This window comes from Crassostrea angulata, chromosome 5, assembly GCF_025612915.1.
Source record: "Crassostrea angulata isolate pt1a10 chromosome 5, ASM2561291v2, whole genome shotgun sequence".
Taxonomy (NCBI): Eukaryota; Metazoa; Mollusca; class Bivalvia; order Ostreida; family Ostreidae; genus Magallana; species Magallana angulata.
The window spans coordinates 52093603-52112729 of NC_069115.1; the positions used below are offsets into that span (position 1 = coordinate 52093603).

A 19127-nucleotide genomic window follows, 5' to 3' on the forward strand; every position below is an offset into this window, starting at 1 on the left:
TTGGCTGATAGAAAAAGCTACCAACAGATTCGTGATGTATGTATTGAATTTTGATTTTTGCAAACTTTTATCTTGATTGTCCTTCCTTAAGAGAATAATATAGGGTATTACAGCAAATGTAATGCCATGTGATGAAGAATGTCAATATGCATTCATAATTTATCAGACATAGTAAGAATACTTTTTTTTCTTTCTTTTTTCTTTGCAGTGGGCTTCCGATAACTTGATTGTACTTGAAACTTCTGTAGTCGGGGGTGTTCTTAAATGCTCGATCGACAGGAAAATAGACGGCAATGGGTTCTTTAAGCTGTCCAGAAGATGGCATATTTTACATGCAATGGGTGTTGTATCAGGTAAGATTGGCATTATTTTAAAAAGGTGTCAAACCCCTATTTTATAAATTTTAAAATTCATTTGTTTTCAATATTTGAAATTGTAAATTCGAAGAAAAAGAATAGCTCATAGTTTGATGTTGTTAGAGTTAATTCAAAATTCATTCATTCCGTGTGGCTATAGTCTGTGTATTTTACAGCAAGAAATATAAAAAAAATTGTATGCATTGAACAAACAACTTCGCACATCTTGTAATAGTACATGTACTACAGATAATCAATGTTATCTCCTTCAGAGAACAGCCTCCAATATCACACGGAACGGAGTGTCAGCGTCGAGATGATTGACCTTTTGTCTAATTCAATAGTAACTGAGGAATACCCATCTCGAGTTCTTCTCAAAATACACGGTATTCATAAATTTCGATATGATATCTACAGTATGAAATTAAAAAGCGAGCTACCATTTTCTTTGTGGTTAATTTTTTTCTTGATTCGATGAATTAGTACATGTAGTAAGCCTTTCTGGCAGATGAGGTATTGCGCTAAAACACATGTGGAACAAAATTATATATTTAAACATGTAAGGACAAAATTAATATATTCAACTGATAAAAATCTAGCAATTATTATTCGTAAAAGTTTTACTCATCACATTTCCTAACCATTTCTTTTTGCCAGGTGTTCTTATGGTCCTTGCTTGGATGTTATTTGCCCCGGTAGGAATTTATGCATCAAGGTTTTGCAGGCAGAGCTGGGGGAAGAGAGCTATATGTGGTCAAAGAGTTTGGTTTCAGGTACGGAGAGAGAGAGAGAGAGAGAGAGAGAGAGAGAGAGAGAGTAGTTGCAAGTATTCAACTGATTATATAAAAGTTCCAGTACTGCACAGACAAGAGATATAGTCATCAAGACGAAAAAGTACTAAGATCGCCTCTTTACCTGAATATTTTTTTTTAATGAAATTTGATTACGATTGTTAAAACATGCTGATATCCAGATTTACACTTATTAATATGCGAGTGAATAGAAGCCTATCTTTTTAACACGGTCTTACTGTGTATCTAGTCTGTCTTAACGTCACTTAGGTGTATAATGCCCCAGTCACACATTCGCGGATTAAATGCCGGATTAGCTACGGAAGCGATCCGGAATCATTCGTGGCGATATGTATTGACCCGTGGCTTTTCCGTCTGTTATCGTATCCAAACGTAGCAATACTTGTATAGCTGCGACAATTTTTGAACATGTTCATAATTCCACTACGGATGAAACCACCGTAGTACTTCCTTAGAAAAACTTACTAAACCGTTTTAGAACGTAGAAGTCCGTTTTAACTACGTATAAATCCGTAGTTATTCGTATGTATCAATTTGTATTCATTCCGTAGTGCATCCGTACTAACTCCGTATCATTAGATTTTCCGGTGTCAACCGTGGAAAATATTCCGTAGTAGAACCTAGGAGTTGATCTGTGAATGTGTGACTGGGGCATTAACGATTATTTGATTTTCCGGTGTCAACCGTGGAAAATATTCCGTAGTAGAACCGTGGAGTTGATCCATGAGTGTGACTGGGGCATTAACGAATTTGTTTTTAGATTCATCGGGCATGCATGGTTCTGGTGGTCACTCTCACAGTCACTGCTGTCATCGCTATAGCTACTGATGTAAAGGGGCTAAGTCAGGTAAACTTTCAAACATGTTACATGTAAAATGTGAAAAAATATAGTTCTGATGTACTAAAGCAACCATAATTCGAGAGAAAAGAACTGTTCAGTGTATTTGATTTACATTTTGGCATCCTATATGGCTGAATTGGATTTTCACTGAGCAGCTAGACAAAGTAGACATGACTTTTTAGTGGATAACTTTGCAACTTGCAAGCAAATAAAATTGGATGATTTCCCTTTCCATGAAACTACCGTGAATTTTACATTAACAGAGAGTCACCTGTGAATTATAAGATTTTTGAATCGAAATATGTATGAATTGATTGTTTATAACAATATAGTTATGCTTTTATCTGCATAATATCCACAATATAAGCAATAATTTATTCAACTGTGTTTATAATCTTGCTTCCATTTTTTCAAATATTTGTGAAAGCTTTGACATCCCTTAATTCAGACTTACACACGTGTATAAGTCTTCCTTACTGTTATATGTATCTTGTATATATTTCCTTATTTCAGACGAATATAACTGAGGATTATCGAAATATACACCCTATTCTTGGCATTGGAGTGACTTGTCTCTGCGTTACGAACGTAAATCCATGTTTTTATCTATAGTTTATTATTTTTTCTGATATGTATTTATTTAAATCTAGTTTCCTTTATTTAAAGATTCATGTATGCCGTTGAAATAAATTGTTTTACTCTTTAAAATTCACGGATGAAATTAAACTAATTGATTAGTGTTGTTTTTTCATTTTAGGCCCTGATTTCTGTATTCCGCTGTCCACCAGACGACAAATATAGGGTGGTATTCAATGGGGTCCATAGACTCTTTGGATCCAGTTCACATTATCTCTCTAGTAAGAAAACATTTAGACGAACCTTTAAAATAAATAAAAATAACAGAAGAAAAACAAAATACAGTTCAAATAGGCCATTAATATTGAATTATTGAAACATTTTTAATGCATGTGTATTTAGATGTACATAAATGTGTGTGTTACTCTTACACCACAAAACAATAAAACAAAATTATAACTCTCAAAGTCCGGATAAAACTAATTAATGCCATATATTAATTATCCTATTTCAAAGCAATGTTCCTCACAATATTTTAAAATTGATTAACGTAAAAACGTATTGAAGTCAATGTCCCGAGGTTCAGAGAACCATTAATTTATTGAATTTATGTTATTAAGTATGATTTTGATTTTTTTTATTACGACAGTTGTGACCATCATCGTGGGGACTCAGCTGGACAGGAGTATGCTGCCGCCAGAGGCCGGGGCCGTGGTATACACTCATACAGCGGCTTTTGTTCTGTTTGAAGTCGTCCATAACTGTTTGAGGTGCAGGCAGGATTGCCAGGATAAAGGTAAGATAATCCTAGCATTTAGTTAAGACGGCTCCATTATATACTTGTTAATTAAACAGAGCGCACATTGTGTCAACAATAAAACATTATATTAAGCAATGTTCTCTAAATTCACTTCAGTTCTGACTTTGATTGGCAAACATAAAATATTCTTTAATATTATTTTGACTGTTATTTCAGAAACGGCGTCCATATCGAAGACAAACGATGACAGTGACAGCGCTAAGGTCTGTGGTGTGTTTGTTTGACATACTCTTATCTGAAAACTAAGTGACCTGATTACAAAATTTTAACTCCCCTTCCCCTCCGGCAAAAATAGATAAGAACGCTTTTTGCTTCATTCAGGTTTAAAGATGCTATTAAAATGTAATCGTCATTAGATTTATGAAAAAAAAATACATCTGCATGAATAAGACAAGAAGTCATTCACAAACATTGTTATCAATTATGTTAAATTATAAACTCTGGTTTAAATACAAAAAAAACATCATTTAAAAAAAAAAAACAACATAAATAACACCAAAGATTATAAATGTTACAACATGTACAGTCTACCCCTAATGATACTTTTGGTTACATTTTACAGGTGCCCGTTGAGCAAGTTTTGTTCTACACGGTGATTGCACTATGTACCGTGTCATCCACCCTGGTTGTTTTCTTCTTAATCCAGACTTAATAAGGGGAGATGGCGAATCACGCGGAGGTCTTCATTTTGTCTATTTGTATGGCGAAGTTAAGGTCAGTCGCGACCTATCTTCTGTTATTTTTTTACCTCCACAATTTAATGATTTGAAGATGTGAAATTATCCACTACGTAATTCCAATATTATATGTTATGTTATATGATATTTTGTTTTAAATTTTGATGTATAGTTTAAATGAAAATATATACTATGACTTTATCAATAAAAATACAAAATATTCATTCCCCTAAAGTAGACTGGAAATGTGTATGTACCCTAGATTTTGGACATTAATAGGTTTGAATGCAAATAAAGAGGAAATAATCTATCAAGGAAAATAATCATAAACTGAGGATATAGAGATCAATGTTGTCAAGATAAACATAGAATTTCTTTTCTGCGCTTACTGCTTGGTATAAATTTATTTGAAATGGTACATGTATTTACCTTTGCAACCGGACACGGCGTATATGAGAGAGTAAACGCGGATTTTGCTTGTCAGTATTTATTTAATGGATTGGTATTGTAAACTAAGCCGAAGAAAGTTCACGGTTCTGCTAAATTTACGGTCGAATATACATACATGTACACATACGTAGATAAACTTTAAATCCGGCACTTTTAAGGTCACCATCCTTTCTGGTTTGCTTTGGTGACGCTAAATACACGAACGCTGCACATATTCCCTTTTTCGTATGTACAATGACACTGTGAACAAATATACTTTTACAGAGAACTAATCCCTCTTTATCCTTCATGAGTGTACTGATATACAGAATTAGCTGAATTACATAGTTTTGATTTTTAAGCACATTTCTGTCAAGCTTTGAAAAATAATAAATTTTCAATATTTGAATATTGTTAATACCCATGTCCTACTTTGAGGCGACCGCGCAATCAGTATCAGCGAAAACAAAAATTAATTTTCTTTAGTTTACAGTTATATTAAAGAAACAAGAAGATTAAGTTGATGTTTGTGCACCATTGACAATTTATATGTAACTGTCATATGATCTGTTGACCTTACATGCTGCGTAAACATTACATGTATTTGTATTGTATTATATACTTGTAATGGGAGAGGGCGGTCTAAGTTTTTGAACTTTGGCCCAATCCTAGTTGTAATTATGTACTTTGTTATGTCTAAATCATATATAATAAAACAATGGAAAGCAGTACCGATATTTTTTTTTACCCATTTTCATAATTACAAATGTAGCTGCTACCACGTACTGTAAATATCAATTGAACTCAATAAATAAGTTATCGATGTCATCAGAAAATCTATGTGTCGTTTCAAAACTTTATGCCAAATAAAATGTATAAAGACATTGTAGTCTGCTGACTTTGTATGACAATGTCAATGTCCGATTAAACCTTTACAAGAGCTGTGTTTGTATATTTATTCCAAAATTCTACTAGAATCCAAGCACATATTTTTTTGGCACTGTTAAAAATTTAACGCAAATGTATGCATTTTTGGTTCTAGAGCATTCCATCTTTGCACAATTACATGTATAAAATATATTTAAAATGGGAAAATGAATATTAATGGATAGATCAAGCTTTCAAAAAACCCGATTTATCATATATCTACGCCAGATTAAAAAATCCACACTACAAAAGATTTTTTCAATGATTACATTTCGCTAATGGCCCTTGGTTGTTTTAATAGTCATTAAGTACTTGTTTAGAGCGGTAACTATTGATTTTTATGTCACAAAAAATGTTATGTACACATAGTCCAGGATTTTGGTATTCAAACTTTGTGTAGATAGATAAGACTTCGTGACCTCATGTCAACTCGTGCGTGGACGGTGGGCGCGCATTTGAAATTGAATCATCGATCCTGAAAAATGATATATCTTGAACGACAATCCACACCACAAAAAGTTTGAAATATACTTTATAAAGAAGTGAATTTTAGAAGAATTTGTCTTAAAATAAGATAAAATCATGAAACTGTTATCGTTTCTTTACTTCTTCATATAACAGCCATTATATTTTTTTCACAATCAGACTAATGGTACATGTACTTATGGTATTCAATGTATAACGACCACAATTTGTACCTAATAAATGAATGAATTGATATCATAGTAGCATTTTGAAGGTGTTACATGTATCAAATGAAAAAGCTTCACCAAAGAAATTTTTGAAAGAGATATATAGCGCAATTAATATACGATTTGGCCTCAAATATAGCCTTATGCAAAAATCAGACATTTTCAATATTACATAATATTTAGTTTAAATATATTCAAAGAAACGCAAATTACACGATCACCATGCTTTGAGAGTCTTAATTATCTTACACGACATCATTAGAATATTCATGTTTGGTAGGGATATATAGGAAAGTAGTTAGTACATGGTAAAAAAAAATGGATATTTGACTATTTGAACCACTCTAAACCAAAGACATCCGATTAAAATTATGTTCTACAGGTATTGTAGTACACGTTTACATTGAATTACTTTTGATTTAACGTGGTATTCGTACTGAAAATCAGACAAATATTTCAATTAGTGTCTTTTCTAATACAATCATGTTTATAGCCATATATATTGAAAATGCATCTGTTGTAAACGTTAGATGCGTACGCGTGGCCTAGTGGTAACGCGGTGATCGTTCTGATTTTGTGGTCGCTGGATCGAATCCACTAAGTAGTGTTGGTTTTTTTTCACTTAAATTGAAACATAAACAGAATAGAGAGGTAAAGTAACATGTAACTTTTCTTCTATTTTTTATTTTTATTTTAATTATCTTGTTTAATTCAGTCTGAGTATGAGCACACCCAATATAAACAGTTCTCTTCATTAACACTGTACATGTACTCCATTTACACTCAGAATTATTGCACTTTGCTTGAACTTATCACGGTTCAGAATATCAACTACTGTTATACACAGAGTTTCCCGAATTTGTGACAAATCAGTTGTTATAGACACCATTATAAAATCAGTACAGTGTATCCAGGTTTCGGAAATCATATTGCGACAGCTAATACCTGAAGCTATTTTTAGTAACAGGTACTCTCCGCATGCGCGGATCCAGAAAATTTTTCCAGGGGGGGGGGGGGTCCGAAGGATAATTGTGTTTGCCGGGGGGGGGGGGGGGGGGGGGGTCCGAGGCATATTTTCGCGATAATTTTACTATGTAAATTTAATAAATTTTCATTTTCCAGGGGGGGTCGGGACCCCCCCCCCCCGACCCCCCCTCTAGATCCGCGCATGCTCCGTCTTAACACAGGTGTAGGCGAAATAATGAGAAAAGGCGCTATACATCTTTTCATTATTTTGCTTTTTGTCTAATTAATTGCACCTTGAATTCTACATTGAAGTTTATGGGCAGCGCAAGATATTAGAAAAATGTTAGTCGTGCTTCATACAAATCTCTTGGTGAATGTATGCATAAAGTCTCTCTTTATTACAATATACAATAAAATGAATCATTTAGCACAGATATTTTGAAAAAAATTAAAAAATTTCTTCTTTTTATGGGGAAGACAACTCTTCAAAAAACCCGTTGAAGATGCAAAATGGCAGGATTCTCGTATATTATTAGTCATGTGAATTTCACTTTTTATCTTATCTAACATTACATCTATATTACACCTTTTATCTTAAATACAAACAAATTACATGTATCTAGTTTATCAAATCCCCAACTTGAAGGTAAACAATTCGCTAAATATAGCAATTCATGTATTTGTATACGGCCATCCTTATTCTCTAGCCGAATGTATTGCATGCTCTGATTATTCGTTGTCAGGTCATCGTCTCCTACGAAAAAAATCGATAAGGAATAAAAGGTAAAAAATATTTACTCAGCCTTGGTTAATCTCACAACACCGGGTATATAGATAAGGTATAAAGTGTACCTAGAGTGGAATGGTGGTGTGACACATATCGGATCTTTAAATGAGCCAACCAGCACGTGGTAATTAATGTTGCTATGATAGCATATGTTAAAGGGAAAGGTCAGGTATAACACATCTCTAGTGAAATAGATAAACAATAGTTTGTTTAAAACATCCACCATAAACTTTATCTCATGATCTCATCTTAAGCCATCAAACTTGGTTTAATTATCTGGTCAGTGTTAAATCTCCTGCAAGCGCATGGAGGCTGCCATGATAGCATCTCTGTGACGTCAGCATACCACTTCAATAAACTGACCCACTTATTGTATAACATAACTCTGCAAGAATGGCGCAAGAAAATATATTTGGGATAGTACCTTATGCATTTAAACCTGAATATACTGAAGAAGTTGAAAATCTGCCTGCCAATAATAAATCATTAAGTCCAATTATTCCAACATTAGAGGAATGGTGTTCCTGTAGACAGTTTGAGGTCATGCCCACTGCCGAGGAATGCATGTGTTGTAAACATTGCGATTATTCAATAGAAAATATGGGAGAGATAGGTTGTATAACTGACCATGACCAATTTGATCTTCTAATTCTTAATCCAGATGTTCTTTCCATTACTATTATTCAATTTATGATGTTTAAGAAACAACAAGGATGTGTAACTTCCCTAGACACTGACCACACATGTGAACTGATAAGAACTGTGAATGGGGTATGCTGACATCACAGAACATTTGGAAGTTATCGGGATTCTGGGATAAAACCCGATGATAAGCCACAATATATTTAACTCTAAACAGTGGAGAGCATCAAAATGGCAGCTCCCATGACTTTGTCAAACTTTGATATTCAATCAGTGATTGTTGCTGAATTATGATCATGTTAAGAAGAATTTAGTGGTTGACATTATTTTTATGATAAATATAAATATTTCAACTCTTGTTTACTTTTGCCTGACCTTTCCCTTTAAAAAAAAACCGGAGTGAACGTGAATCACTAGCACTCGGTTTCGAAATACTAGTATCCTGTTATGTGAAAATTAAACATAACCTAGTTATTCAGCATTGTCAAATTAAAAAGAATCGTGAGGGAACCCGAGACTGTTATGTTCCATTTAAAGTCCTCGTTAAAACGTCGATCATTTGAACTTGGTACACTGGAGAGATTAGGCGCTGTATACCCAGGGTAGAGGATCAGAGAAGATGACCAGCCGGGATGTTCTGAAGATATCTATAGCAGTCCTGTGTATCGGGGTAAGGAGTATTTTATTTCCTTATTGCATGAGGAGATAACGAAAACAATGTTAGTGTATTGAAGTGTGATCTTTTGTACATTATACTAGATCCTGGACTCAGTTTTGACCATATTGCACGAGAGTAACACTCGGTGTCAGATCTTATAAGGATAATTTCGTCATTAATAGTAGTTTATGTTATATTGAACTGTTGGCCGTTATTCTATTTAATAGTAATTTTAAATGCATGTTTTCAAAAGGGAGAGAGAGAGTGAATTTCTGAACGAATATGGAATGTGAGAACATTATAATTGGTCTATCAATAACTAGGTCGGTTAAGGTTAGTCAGCGCTCCTTTTAGATATCGCTTACCATGTACATGAGTAAACGATATATTAAACTAAACAATTTTGAATTCATATTAATGAAAATACTACCGCATTTCTTTTTAAGAACACAATTAGTAAACGAAAATAAAGATTGATATATGCATTTTATGAAATAGAGTATTGTATACTGTGTGTTGTCTCGGTAAAATAACCTGTGATTTTCATGTCGGATCATTTTCTCCAGGACCTAAAAGAAAACTTTACCCGGTTATTTTTACTTTTTTCAAGTATGCTTTGTAGGTTAGATTCTGTAATTAAGCAAACATCTATTTTCATTATCCTGTATTAAAACTGCCCATTTTCAATCCAATCATTTGTCTTTGAGATATAACTGTTTAGATTTTCATTAAATACAGACCAACATTACTAATGATTGCAAACAGAATTTTAAATGATGTAAATCAATTATAAATAAAATTGTATGCAAAATTGACAAAATAAAAAAAAATAAAAATCCATAACGGTTGCCTTCTTTTTTTTATATTTCTAGAATTGTAATATTGATATTTGAATTTGCTAATATTCATAAAAATCTTTTACGTACATGTTAAACAGATTATAAACAATATTTCCCATGTGCTCCGCTCTTTTTGCAGCAAGGAATATTACATGTATGAATAAAAAATAAATAAACAATTTAACATAAAAATACTCAATTTCAAATCTGGACAAAACGATCAATTGTGATCAAAACAAAGCTATCAGAATTAGTGTACAAGTGAAATTCTAAATCTGATTTGTTATCTTCTAACATGGAACCACTCATTTTTGGCCAAAATATATTTTACTTTGTTTGAACGAAATACTAAACTGAACAAAGAGAATTTCTAAAGGGTGAAAATGTCTAGTGTTTACGCTTTTCGTTACAAAAAATTAGTCGATCTATAATGTAAACAACAAAAGTCGAATAGGTGTAGTGTTCTTTAGGAAACGTTCAATAAGATTTAGGTAATTGCCGAATCGTTTCGCTAAACTAATTTGGTCAGTTTCATCCATAGAAACGATTTGCAATATACATGGACAAAATTCCATTTGAAACTGCACAGGTGTATATCAATAATTCTAGTACCCGTACACAACTGAAAAAGGATACTGGTCTGGCAAAATCTGTAATGATAGATAACGCTTATTTTCATTCTCGACTGTATAACCTTTACCCAATAATATATACACTGTATATCTAAACTTTTCCATGTAATATTATATTTTCACACTTTTACCCCGTTACAGGCTATTCAAGCTTTTACTGCTGATTCAACATGCGGGGTATCCAAGGGGTGCTTCAAATCGTACGAGTGTTCGTCTGGCGACTGCTCATATCTGGTCACGTGGTACAGGAGCGGAGACCAAATGAAGTTTGAATTTACTTCCACAATCACTGGTTCTAGTAAATACCTGAGTTTTGGTCTCTCAGATGATGATGATATGGTAAGTTCTTATTTGACTCTTAGTAGCTTAGCAGCTATAAAGACATTGTCATACTGCAAAATGCAATTTTACATATTAAGTACGCTTGAAAATACTTAATTTTTATCAATTTATTGATAGAATTTCCTTTTAAAATCTTTAATATATATTATGGTATTGTTTTAAATAATTTATGCTCTTAATTTTTGAAAAGCACGAAATTGTCTTTTTTTAAAATTGATATTTTACATGTTGTCAATAAAATCATTGTTTTTATTGCTTTGAGAACAATTTAATTCTTAAATTTGCGCAGTTTGCTTAACAAACATTTATAGACGTTTACTGAGCGTCTCAAAGAAAAAAAATATGGTGCATCGAATTGTTAAAATAAGTCTAAATTGTTTATATATTAGTCAACATTTTTGATGGTAAACAAAATAAAAAATATAGTTACTGTATATAAACGGCAGGTTAAAAAAGTGAAAGAATGGGTGTAAACTCATCAGTTAAGATACAGTGACATTAACTAACTAGAAACTTTGGACGGACAACATTTTATAGATTCAATATGACTTGAGTGCTTTACACATACATGTGCCTTAGTCTAAGGTGACTACAGTTATTCCTTTTTGTGGATGATACATTCACTGTTGTGTAGGGAGACGATAGTACGATGACCTGTAAATATGAGTCGGGCTCGGTGTCTGTAGAAGGAGGTTACAACGTAGAGGAAACCTACACCATCCTGTCCAATGTGAGTAGCGTTCAGCATTATTTAGGACATTTTTTATATTGAGTGGATTCCCTGGATTGCTTCGAAGTATATACTTACAGGACAAATCTACAATTAATGTTCGCAATGTAATGACGTATTACTTTCCTCTCCACTACCCGTGTCAAAAAAGAAGGTGTTGCAAAACAGTGGGACTATTCCCTAACGTAGAAAGGACCTTTATATATCCGCCACATCTAAATATAGACACATTACGTAGACGACTATATTTACATAGCGGGTATGTTCCGTACGGAGGCAAACCAAACAAACATTTCTATCTAACACGGCAGCCACCAAATGCATTTAGAAAGATAACCATATAGAACCATTTTAACAAGAGCTTGGACTTTGGGTAGTTGTGTCAAACAGCAATGTGACGTAGGCCTGTCTATTTCATTGCTGGCCACTCAGCCATAGCTCTGTGAAATCAACAAGATTTGTCTGGCTTTTGAGCTAAGACTACGCAATCGGTGGGTGTATATTTCGCTTGAAACGGCGTCATTTTAACTTGTTTTGACGCAAGAAATAGATAGCTAGGTCCAACCGAAAGTCCAAGGTCTTGTTAAAATGGTTCTACATGTTTTCTGTATTCGAATGTTAACATATCTCAATTTGATATCTACTGTCCAGCGTGTTTAAAATATCATTCTTGAGATACATGAAAAAATCTTATTCTGGCTCTTCAAATCCGTCAGAGTTGTAATTATAATCATCATATGTTTCTTTGTTTCTATAGTATCTAAATAAACGCTAAGTCTAGTAAAAAAGTACAATTTTTTACGTACATATTTTCAGTAACCTATTGCTTCATCACCCATTCAAACTTTCTAAAATGATTTTGTTTGCTTTTAACAACCTGTACATGTATCTTTGAAATCAGCATACCCGTTATTTCATAAAAAGGGTGGAAAAATCTACTTTCTACATTGATGCATACTAAGTACATTGCTTTAAAATCTCTTGTTCAGAAGAAAATGTTTTTCAAGTTTATAACGGGGACTTCACACAGTAATGTTGAAAAAAAATATAAGCAGGTATGCACAATATTACATTAACAAGAGTTTAAATAACTTTACTCTGACAGTCTTAAATTATCTCTATACATTACCTTTCCATGCGATTAAAAGAAATAAAATTAAAAAAAAAATTCCAACTTTTTCGGTATTCGAACCCCTGTTAAAAAATATAAGAGACGGATTTAGTTTATTCTAACTGCGTTACCACTCGACCAATCTAGACATGAATTAAATAGGGGAAATTTAATACGTCGTTTTTAGACTTCAGAGGTATTCATGATTTTTTCCAAAAGTCAAATTTATTAAAAATATGCCTCTTTGAAACAAAAATCGGAAATGGCAGATTTCAAGAAATTGTCTTACTCGAAACGTTAAGATTAAATCAGTTTTGTCTCAAGGAGGCATTTTTTTCACAATGATGAGGATTCCCCTTTTATATAGCGTGATTTCTGCCATATTTGTCTGTGTAACCATTTTTAAATTTATTTCATGGTCCTAAACAAGTTAGTACAAACTTCCCAAATAAAATTGTACACTGCTTTATGTACAACGTTGCATGGAAATTTTTTTTAATCGAATTCTGTAACTTTGATTTTCTATTTTATCTGCAACTCCTTTGAGGAAAATTAGAATAGGAACTGCAACACCTTCTTTGTACAAGAAAATATCATAAATTGTACCAGCGATATCAATAAATGTGGAGGTGACGATTTCCACAATTATAGTCACCTTTTTATTTACCATCATACTTGTGAAAACTGTGACATCAAAAATACTCAGAATCCGAGGATAGCTACGAATAGGTTAGGAGTAATGCCATATTAGTGTATATTTTGTTATCATAACCACCCAGTAAATTCTGAATTTACAATTCGACAATATTTTTATATCTGATTAAATACAACCGGTTAATAGAATGTCTTCCGATCAGTCAGTCTGTTTCACTAGCAAAACAATACATGTAATCATGTTCGATACGAGCAGCTACGACCGTTACCGTAAATTCTTGTATCACTAGCTGATAGATGCAGCATGCTTAAATATCATCCAATTTATTTACAATTTCAACTGTCTTTGTTTGTAATAACATTACGAATCAATTTTGAACCCTAAAACCCATTAACTTCATAAAACATGTGTGACACAATATGGGCGTGTTTTACTGCATAACCGAAAAACGGTATTGGCTGCGCCGTGTAGTAATACATAGCATGTGCCACATAAAAAATAGTGGTTTTAAAGTAAAGTTGTTTTAAAGTATACCAATTGGAAATAATATATTTATAAGTAATACGTTCGGGCTTTATTGGATTTGACCACGCCCCGACCGAAACTACATGTATCACCTCATAATATTCAAAGAACGATTCCTTAATCTTTAAAATTAATATAAAATTGATAATACTTTAAAGAAACTCCAAGTTTACTATTATAAGATAACACGAATAATATTTGAACCTTATACTCAAATAAAGTTTTGCTTTCAGCCTTTAGAGAAAATAACTAATATTGTGACGTCAGCAACCGGATCCATATTTAAGTGCTCGTTTGATAGACAAATTAATTCCACCAATCCAAAGATATTTGATCTCAACACCAAATGGTACTTATTTATTGCAGAAGGATTTATAACAGGTAATTTGTTCCATCGTTTTAATGAATATATTCTCAATACCATACGTATGCGAGACAATGTCATATGTTAATTAATAGTTGAAGAAAGAGTTGTAAATTAAGAAAGAAGGAAAAGAATGACAATTGTGTAAAATTTACATTAAAACTTCGTGATTTTTTTCTTATCCAATCCGTCTCAAATATAACTCTTGCAAACTTTGATTTATCAATTTAAAATTTTTTTATCATTTTTCAAAAGATGGCATCCTCCAAGAACATTATGCCAGCCATCCCCCTAAGACTGAAGACGTCGTTGATATGTTTGCCTTTGAGGTTTTTATCGGAGGCAAGATGAATGAAAAAACAGCAAAATTACATGGTGCGTTTTTTTCATAAACAAAGTGTTTGTTCAGTTCTAACTTTATAGGATTATATACTTTACTTGTACATGTATTAGTCAACTTAAGCACTAAATATTTACTTTCTTACTTAGTTTTATATAGCGAATATTTAGATTTTATGCTGCCAAATGGCATGTGACATTGCATGTATCAATCAGATCTGGAAAAAATGTTATGCAATGGACTTTAACATAAAACAGACCCCTAGAGTAATAATACAGTCCGCTTTAACTCAATGATCAATTTCTTGAAGATTGATAATTTTAAAATCAGTCGGTGCCAAGTTTTCGTATAAAAACGCGTTAAACGCTTTGTGAATATCTGTGACATCGGTCTTTTAATTGTTGATGCCTTCAAGTGTCAGGCTCTTATTCATTGATATGCTTACCTTGAACTTTTGCAGGTTTGATCATGGTTTTAGCCTGGATGGTGTTTTCTAGTGTTGGAATGACTATCGCGAGGTTTTTTAAATCAGAGTGGAGCGACAAAACAATCTTGGGACAAAAAGTCTGGTTCCAGGTACTGCACTTACAATATCGATCTTCGATCATTAACAAAATGTTGAGACATGTGCATTATGTATTAATTCATTGATTATACTGCCCCAGGTTCACAGAGCTTGCATGGTGTTGGTGCTGGCATTGACAGTGGTTTCTTTTTTCATCATTATTCTGTCTGCGGGGGGATACAGAGATGTAAGATTTAACATAATATATATACTTATAGTTTTTATCATCTAGTGCATATTGTACATTGCATGTGCGGATCCAGAAAATTTTACCGGGGGGGGGGGGTGTCCGAGGCATATGGCATATTTTTGGTAATTTTATAATTTAAATATATGAACTTTACAAATACACTGTAAAACTTATCACATAATGATATATACGTCAAATATGTGATTTTAACGAACTTTACATGGGTCCACATGAACAGAAATCGATGTTACATTACATACCTTCATGTTCCAAGCCCAGCTAAATGTGGTCTATAAAACCTCAAATGTATTTCTATGAATTATTAAAACGATTTTATTTTCCAGAACTTGGAGGCGTCGGACAAGAAGCATTTGAATTCACATCCAATTTTGGGAATAATTGTGTTGATTCTGACATGTATAAATGTACGTATTACAAACCTGCAACTACCTTACATTACATTAATCATTTTATTAATCAAGATAATGTGTAACAATTATTTGTATAAAAGCTCTCATTATTTGTTCAAGCTTTGGAATTATTTCATAAAAATGTGTAATGTTGAATTTTATCCAATCAAGACATTCTTTTATCTCCTTGTTTTTTTTCTTTTATTTTTAGCCAATCATTGCAATCTATTATTTTATAAAAACGCTACAATTTATATTTCAGCCAATCATGACGTTCTTTCGGTGTTCGCCAGACGATAGTCGCCGTAAAATCTTTAACTGGGCACATTTTGGGGTAGGAGTATCCTCGCATATTTTGGCGGGTAAGTAACAGAGAGCTTTTAATTGCAAAAAACATAAACAAAAACAAACAAATTACAAATATCATAAATATATTAGGGAATGATGGCAAGAAGTTATCATGTGGTTTATGTAGAGTTATTTTGAAATATTATAATGATCAATTATCAATTTTTCAATAAACTTAGACTTGAATCAACACGTTCGTGACTTTTTATCAATTAATGATAATGAGATATTGAGGCCTATAAGGTTTTAATTTTCTCTTTCTTATCTTAGTGATCACAATAATCTTCGGACTACAACTGACGAAATCAGGAGTGAAAATAGGAGCTACCTATGTTGTTTATGTGTACATTGCTGTATTTGTTGTATTTGAAGTGATCTTTGAAATTATCAAAATGCGAGAGCGAAACCAAGTTGACGGTAATCATAGTTCTAGAGTGTAATTTTTGTTGCTTATAAATGGGTTAATAAAAATCAATAAAATAAATAAATGATAATCAAACAGTTCTAGAGTGTAATTTTGCTTGCTTATAAATCCGTTAATAAAATCAATAAAATAAATATATGATAATCAAACAATAGCATTCATGTAACTACATTGCATTAATGCAATTTTTTTAAAAATAGAACACGATGACATAAAAATATACTAAAATCGTCGACATCAAATATATGCATTGCTAGTACAAGCTGCTTTTAATGTGAGTAAATTGATAAATGAATTTTAATTCTATAACAGATACAAAGTATGAAATGAGAATAATTGAAGGAGAAGAAAAGAAACAGATGTCTGGAGAAACCCAAAAAGTAAATCAATCTTAAGTATTGCAAACTAGTAACATATAAGAGGAAATATTTTTCTAGATAATCATTTATTTTTAGAATATCATTTTCACAAGGAAATAAAGAAGATGACTGTACAAAACTGTACATAAAAACAGTCTGGAAAGGATTGGCATCCTTTGGTTTAACACGTCGCTTTCTTTCTTTTTTCAGTTTTCTAGAATTAGGTTTTTCCTCCTGATTGGTCAGCTGGTAGCACTAGGTGTTCTGGCGCTAGCTGTCATTGTCTACATACTGCTGGACATAGGCGCCAAAGGACATTAAAAACAACACCCGTGATATAGCAGGCTATATCATACACTGATCTGAAGGAAGTGTTAAAAACAGGGGAAAAAAGGACTCTTGTAGATACAGAGAAGCTCAAGTAGCATGTTGTGCCTAGTTAGATACATGGACATGTATGCATTTAAAAGTACAGTAAAGTGTTCTGATCATAGTAAATAGTATCGCACTGAAATTTTGTATGGTCTGTTGAGAGTCTGAATGTTTTCTGGTATGTTCAATTAACATACATTGAGTGCTCTACTCAAAAACACACAATGACGACAACAACTTATTTCCCTTAATATAATCCAGAACCTTTATCATGATCGCAAAAAATGCGAACACATTTTCCCAAACACACAGGAATTTCCACGTAGTAAGTGTACTTAGATATTACTTTTAATTAAAAATATATATTTGGGTAAAAACAGGGTATGTCATGAAGATGATGCTTCTTGAATCCTGATACTGATATTTTGTGTTGTCTTATTAAATTTTTAATTGAAATTTGTGTTTGTTCAATAAAAACAAAATTGACAAATGTTACTTTTGGTGGGTTTTTTTTTTTCAAATAAAATAAAAACGTTCATATATTTAAGATTTAAAATTAAAAAAAAATATATGAAAATAGTTCATGGGTTTCCACTCAACAACCATTTGTTGGGAAAAGGACTGGACCTTGCATATTTAAGTTGTAGCTTTGTCTAAAAAACAGTCTTAATGAGATGTGTGATTAAAAAGACACCAAGAGGTCTTCTTCAAGATAGTCCTATACTCAGCGCTAAATGGATTCAATCATTAAAAACTTTGCTTTGAATTATAGATATATAGATATAGCAATACATATTCATGATTCATGTGTATGTTTACATGCTAGTTTTTTGTTATCACTTCTCAGACGAGTGTACCCCCTTGCGAAAATTATTGACAATGATGAAATTTGCGAGTGTTGGGGAAATTAGAACTGGGCATACAAAACAGAAACTTTTATTTAAACCATATCTCATCAATATTTTTTCGCAAATTCCTATAAGTTAGTAACCTTCATGGACCTGATGTATCAAAATAGAATACAAAAAATATAATGCATTTATCCTGTTTTGTCATTTTTTACTATTTCATGGACTCGAACTTAAATTCATAGTGTTTATTCTATAGAATGACATCATAGAAAAAAAATTGGTGAAATAAATTATATGTTGATGGATTACTTTTCCCAGTATAAGCTCTAGACCCTGACGAAAAATTCCGTAAAAATCACAGTTTGTTACAGTTTTCTGCTTAGATCTGTCAACAATTTTAGATATCAATAAAATAATATAATTTAAAATTGACGATTTATTTAATGCGAGATAGGTTCTGTCTCTAAATTTAAACCGATTTTAGTAGAAGATAAAGAAAAAAATCGGGTGGGGGGGGTCAAAACAAAGAAGATATAAGCATACTTGAGTTCTTCACCTGGTTAATCAGAAAATCAGAATTTTACTTTAACACGATAGAGTTTCTCAACATTAGCCATTTCTATCTCTCATAAAGTACATCTATTACCGTTCGCTTATTGTTGCCATTGTTTACAAGAGCGATGTAGAGAAAAATAGATACAGGATATCTAAAACGCTATGTTAAAGTCGAACCAATATTGTAAACTCCGTATTATGACGTAGTGCGACACTTGGACTACTTTAAAGTCTGAAGAAGTCGGAAAAAAACCCACCACCCTGCTCCCAAAAGCTAGATAAATTGATCCTGCTTTTGCGTGCCAAGTATTTTTATTGTAAGGCTTTCGACG

The 19127-nt window shown here is 32.6% G+C and overlaps 2 protein-coding genes across 2 annotated transcripts; both read left to right on the top strand.

Moving 5' to 3' along the window:
• Positions 1-1460: 1460 nt before the first annotated feature.
• LOC128185493 (putative ferric-chelate reductase 1) lies at positions 1461-5383 on the top strand. The gene is made up of 6 exons (XM_052855076.1): positions 1461-2015; positions 2523-2597; positions 2767-2866; positions 3235-3381; positions 3562-3608; positions 3968-5383. The coding sequence occupies exons 1-6, from the start codon at positions 1944-1946 to the stop codon at positions 4055-4057; spliced, it is 531 nt and encodes a 176-aa protein (XP_052711036.1). The 5' UTR covers positions 1461-1943; the 3' UTR covers positions 4058-5383.
• A 3530-nt stretch (positions 5384-8913) lies between these two features.
• LOC128184223 (ferric-chelate reductase 1-like) lies at positions 8914-17884 on the top strand. Its single transcript, XM_052853605.1, has 12 exons — positions 8914-9195; positions 10796-10993; positions 11631-11726; positions 14251-14398; positions 14637-14756; positions 15182-15297; positions 15387-15473; positions 15821-15901; positions 16149-16248; positions 16505-16651; positions 16971-17038; positions 17228-17884. Exons 1-12 carry the CDS (start codon positions 9145-9147, stop codon positions 17336-17338), a joined length of 1323 nt encoding a protein of 440 aa, XP_052709565.1. The 5' UTR covers positions 8914-9144; the 3' UTR covers positions 17339-17884.
• Positions 17885-19127: the final 1243 nt, after the last annotated feature.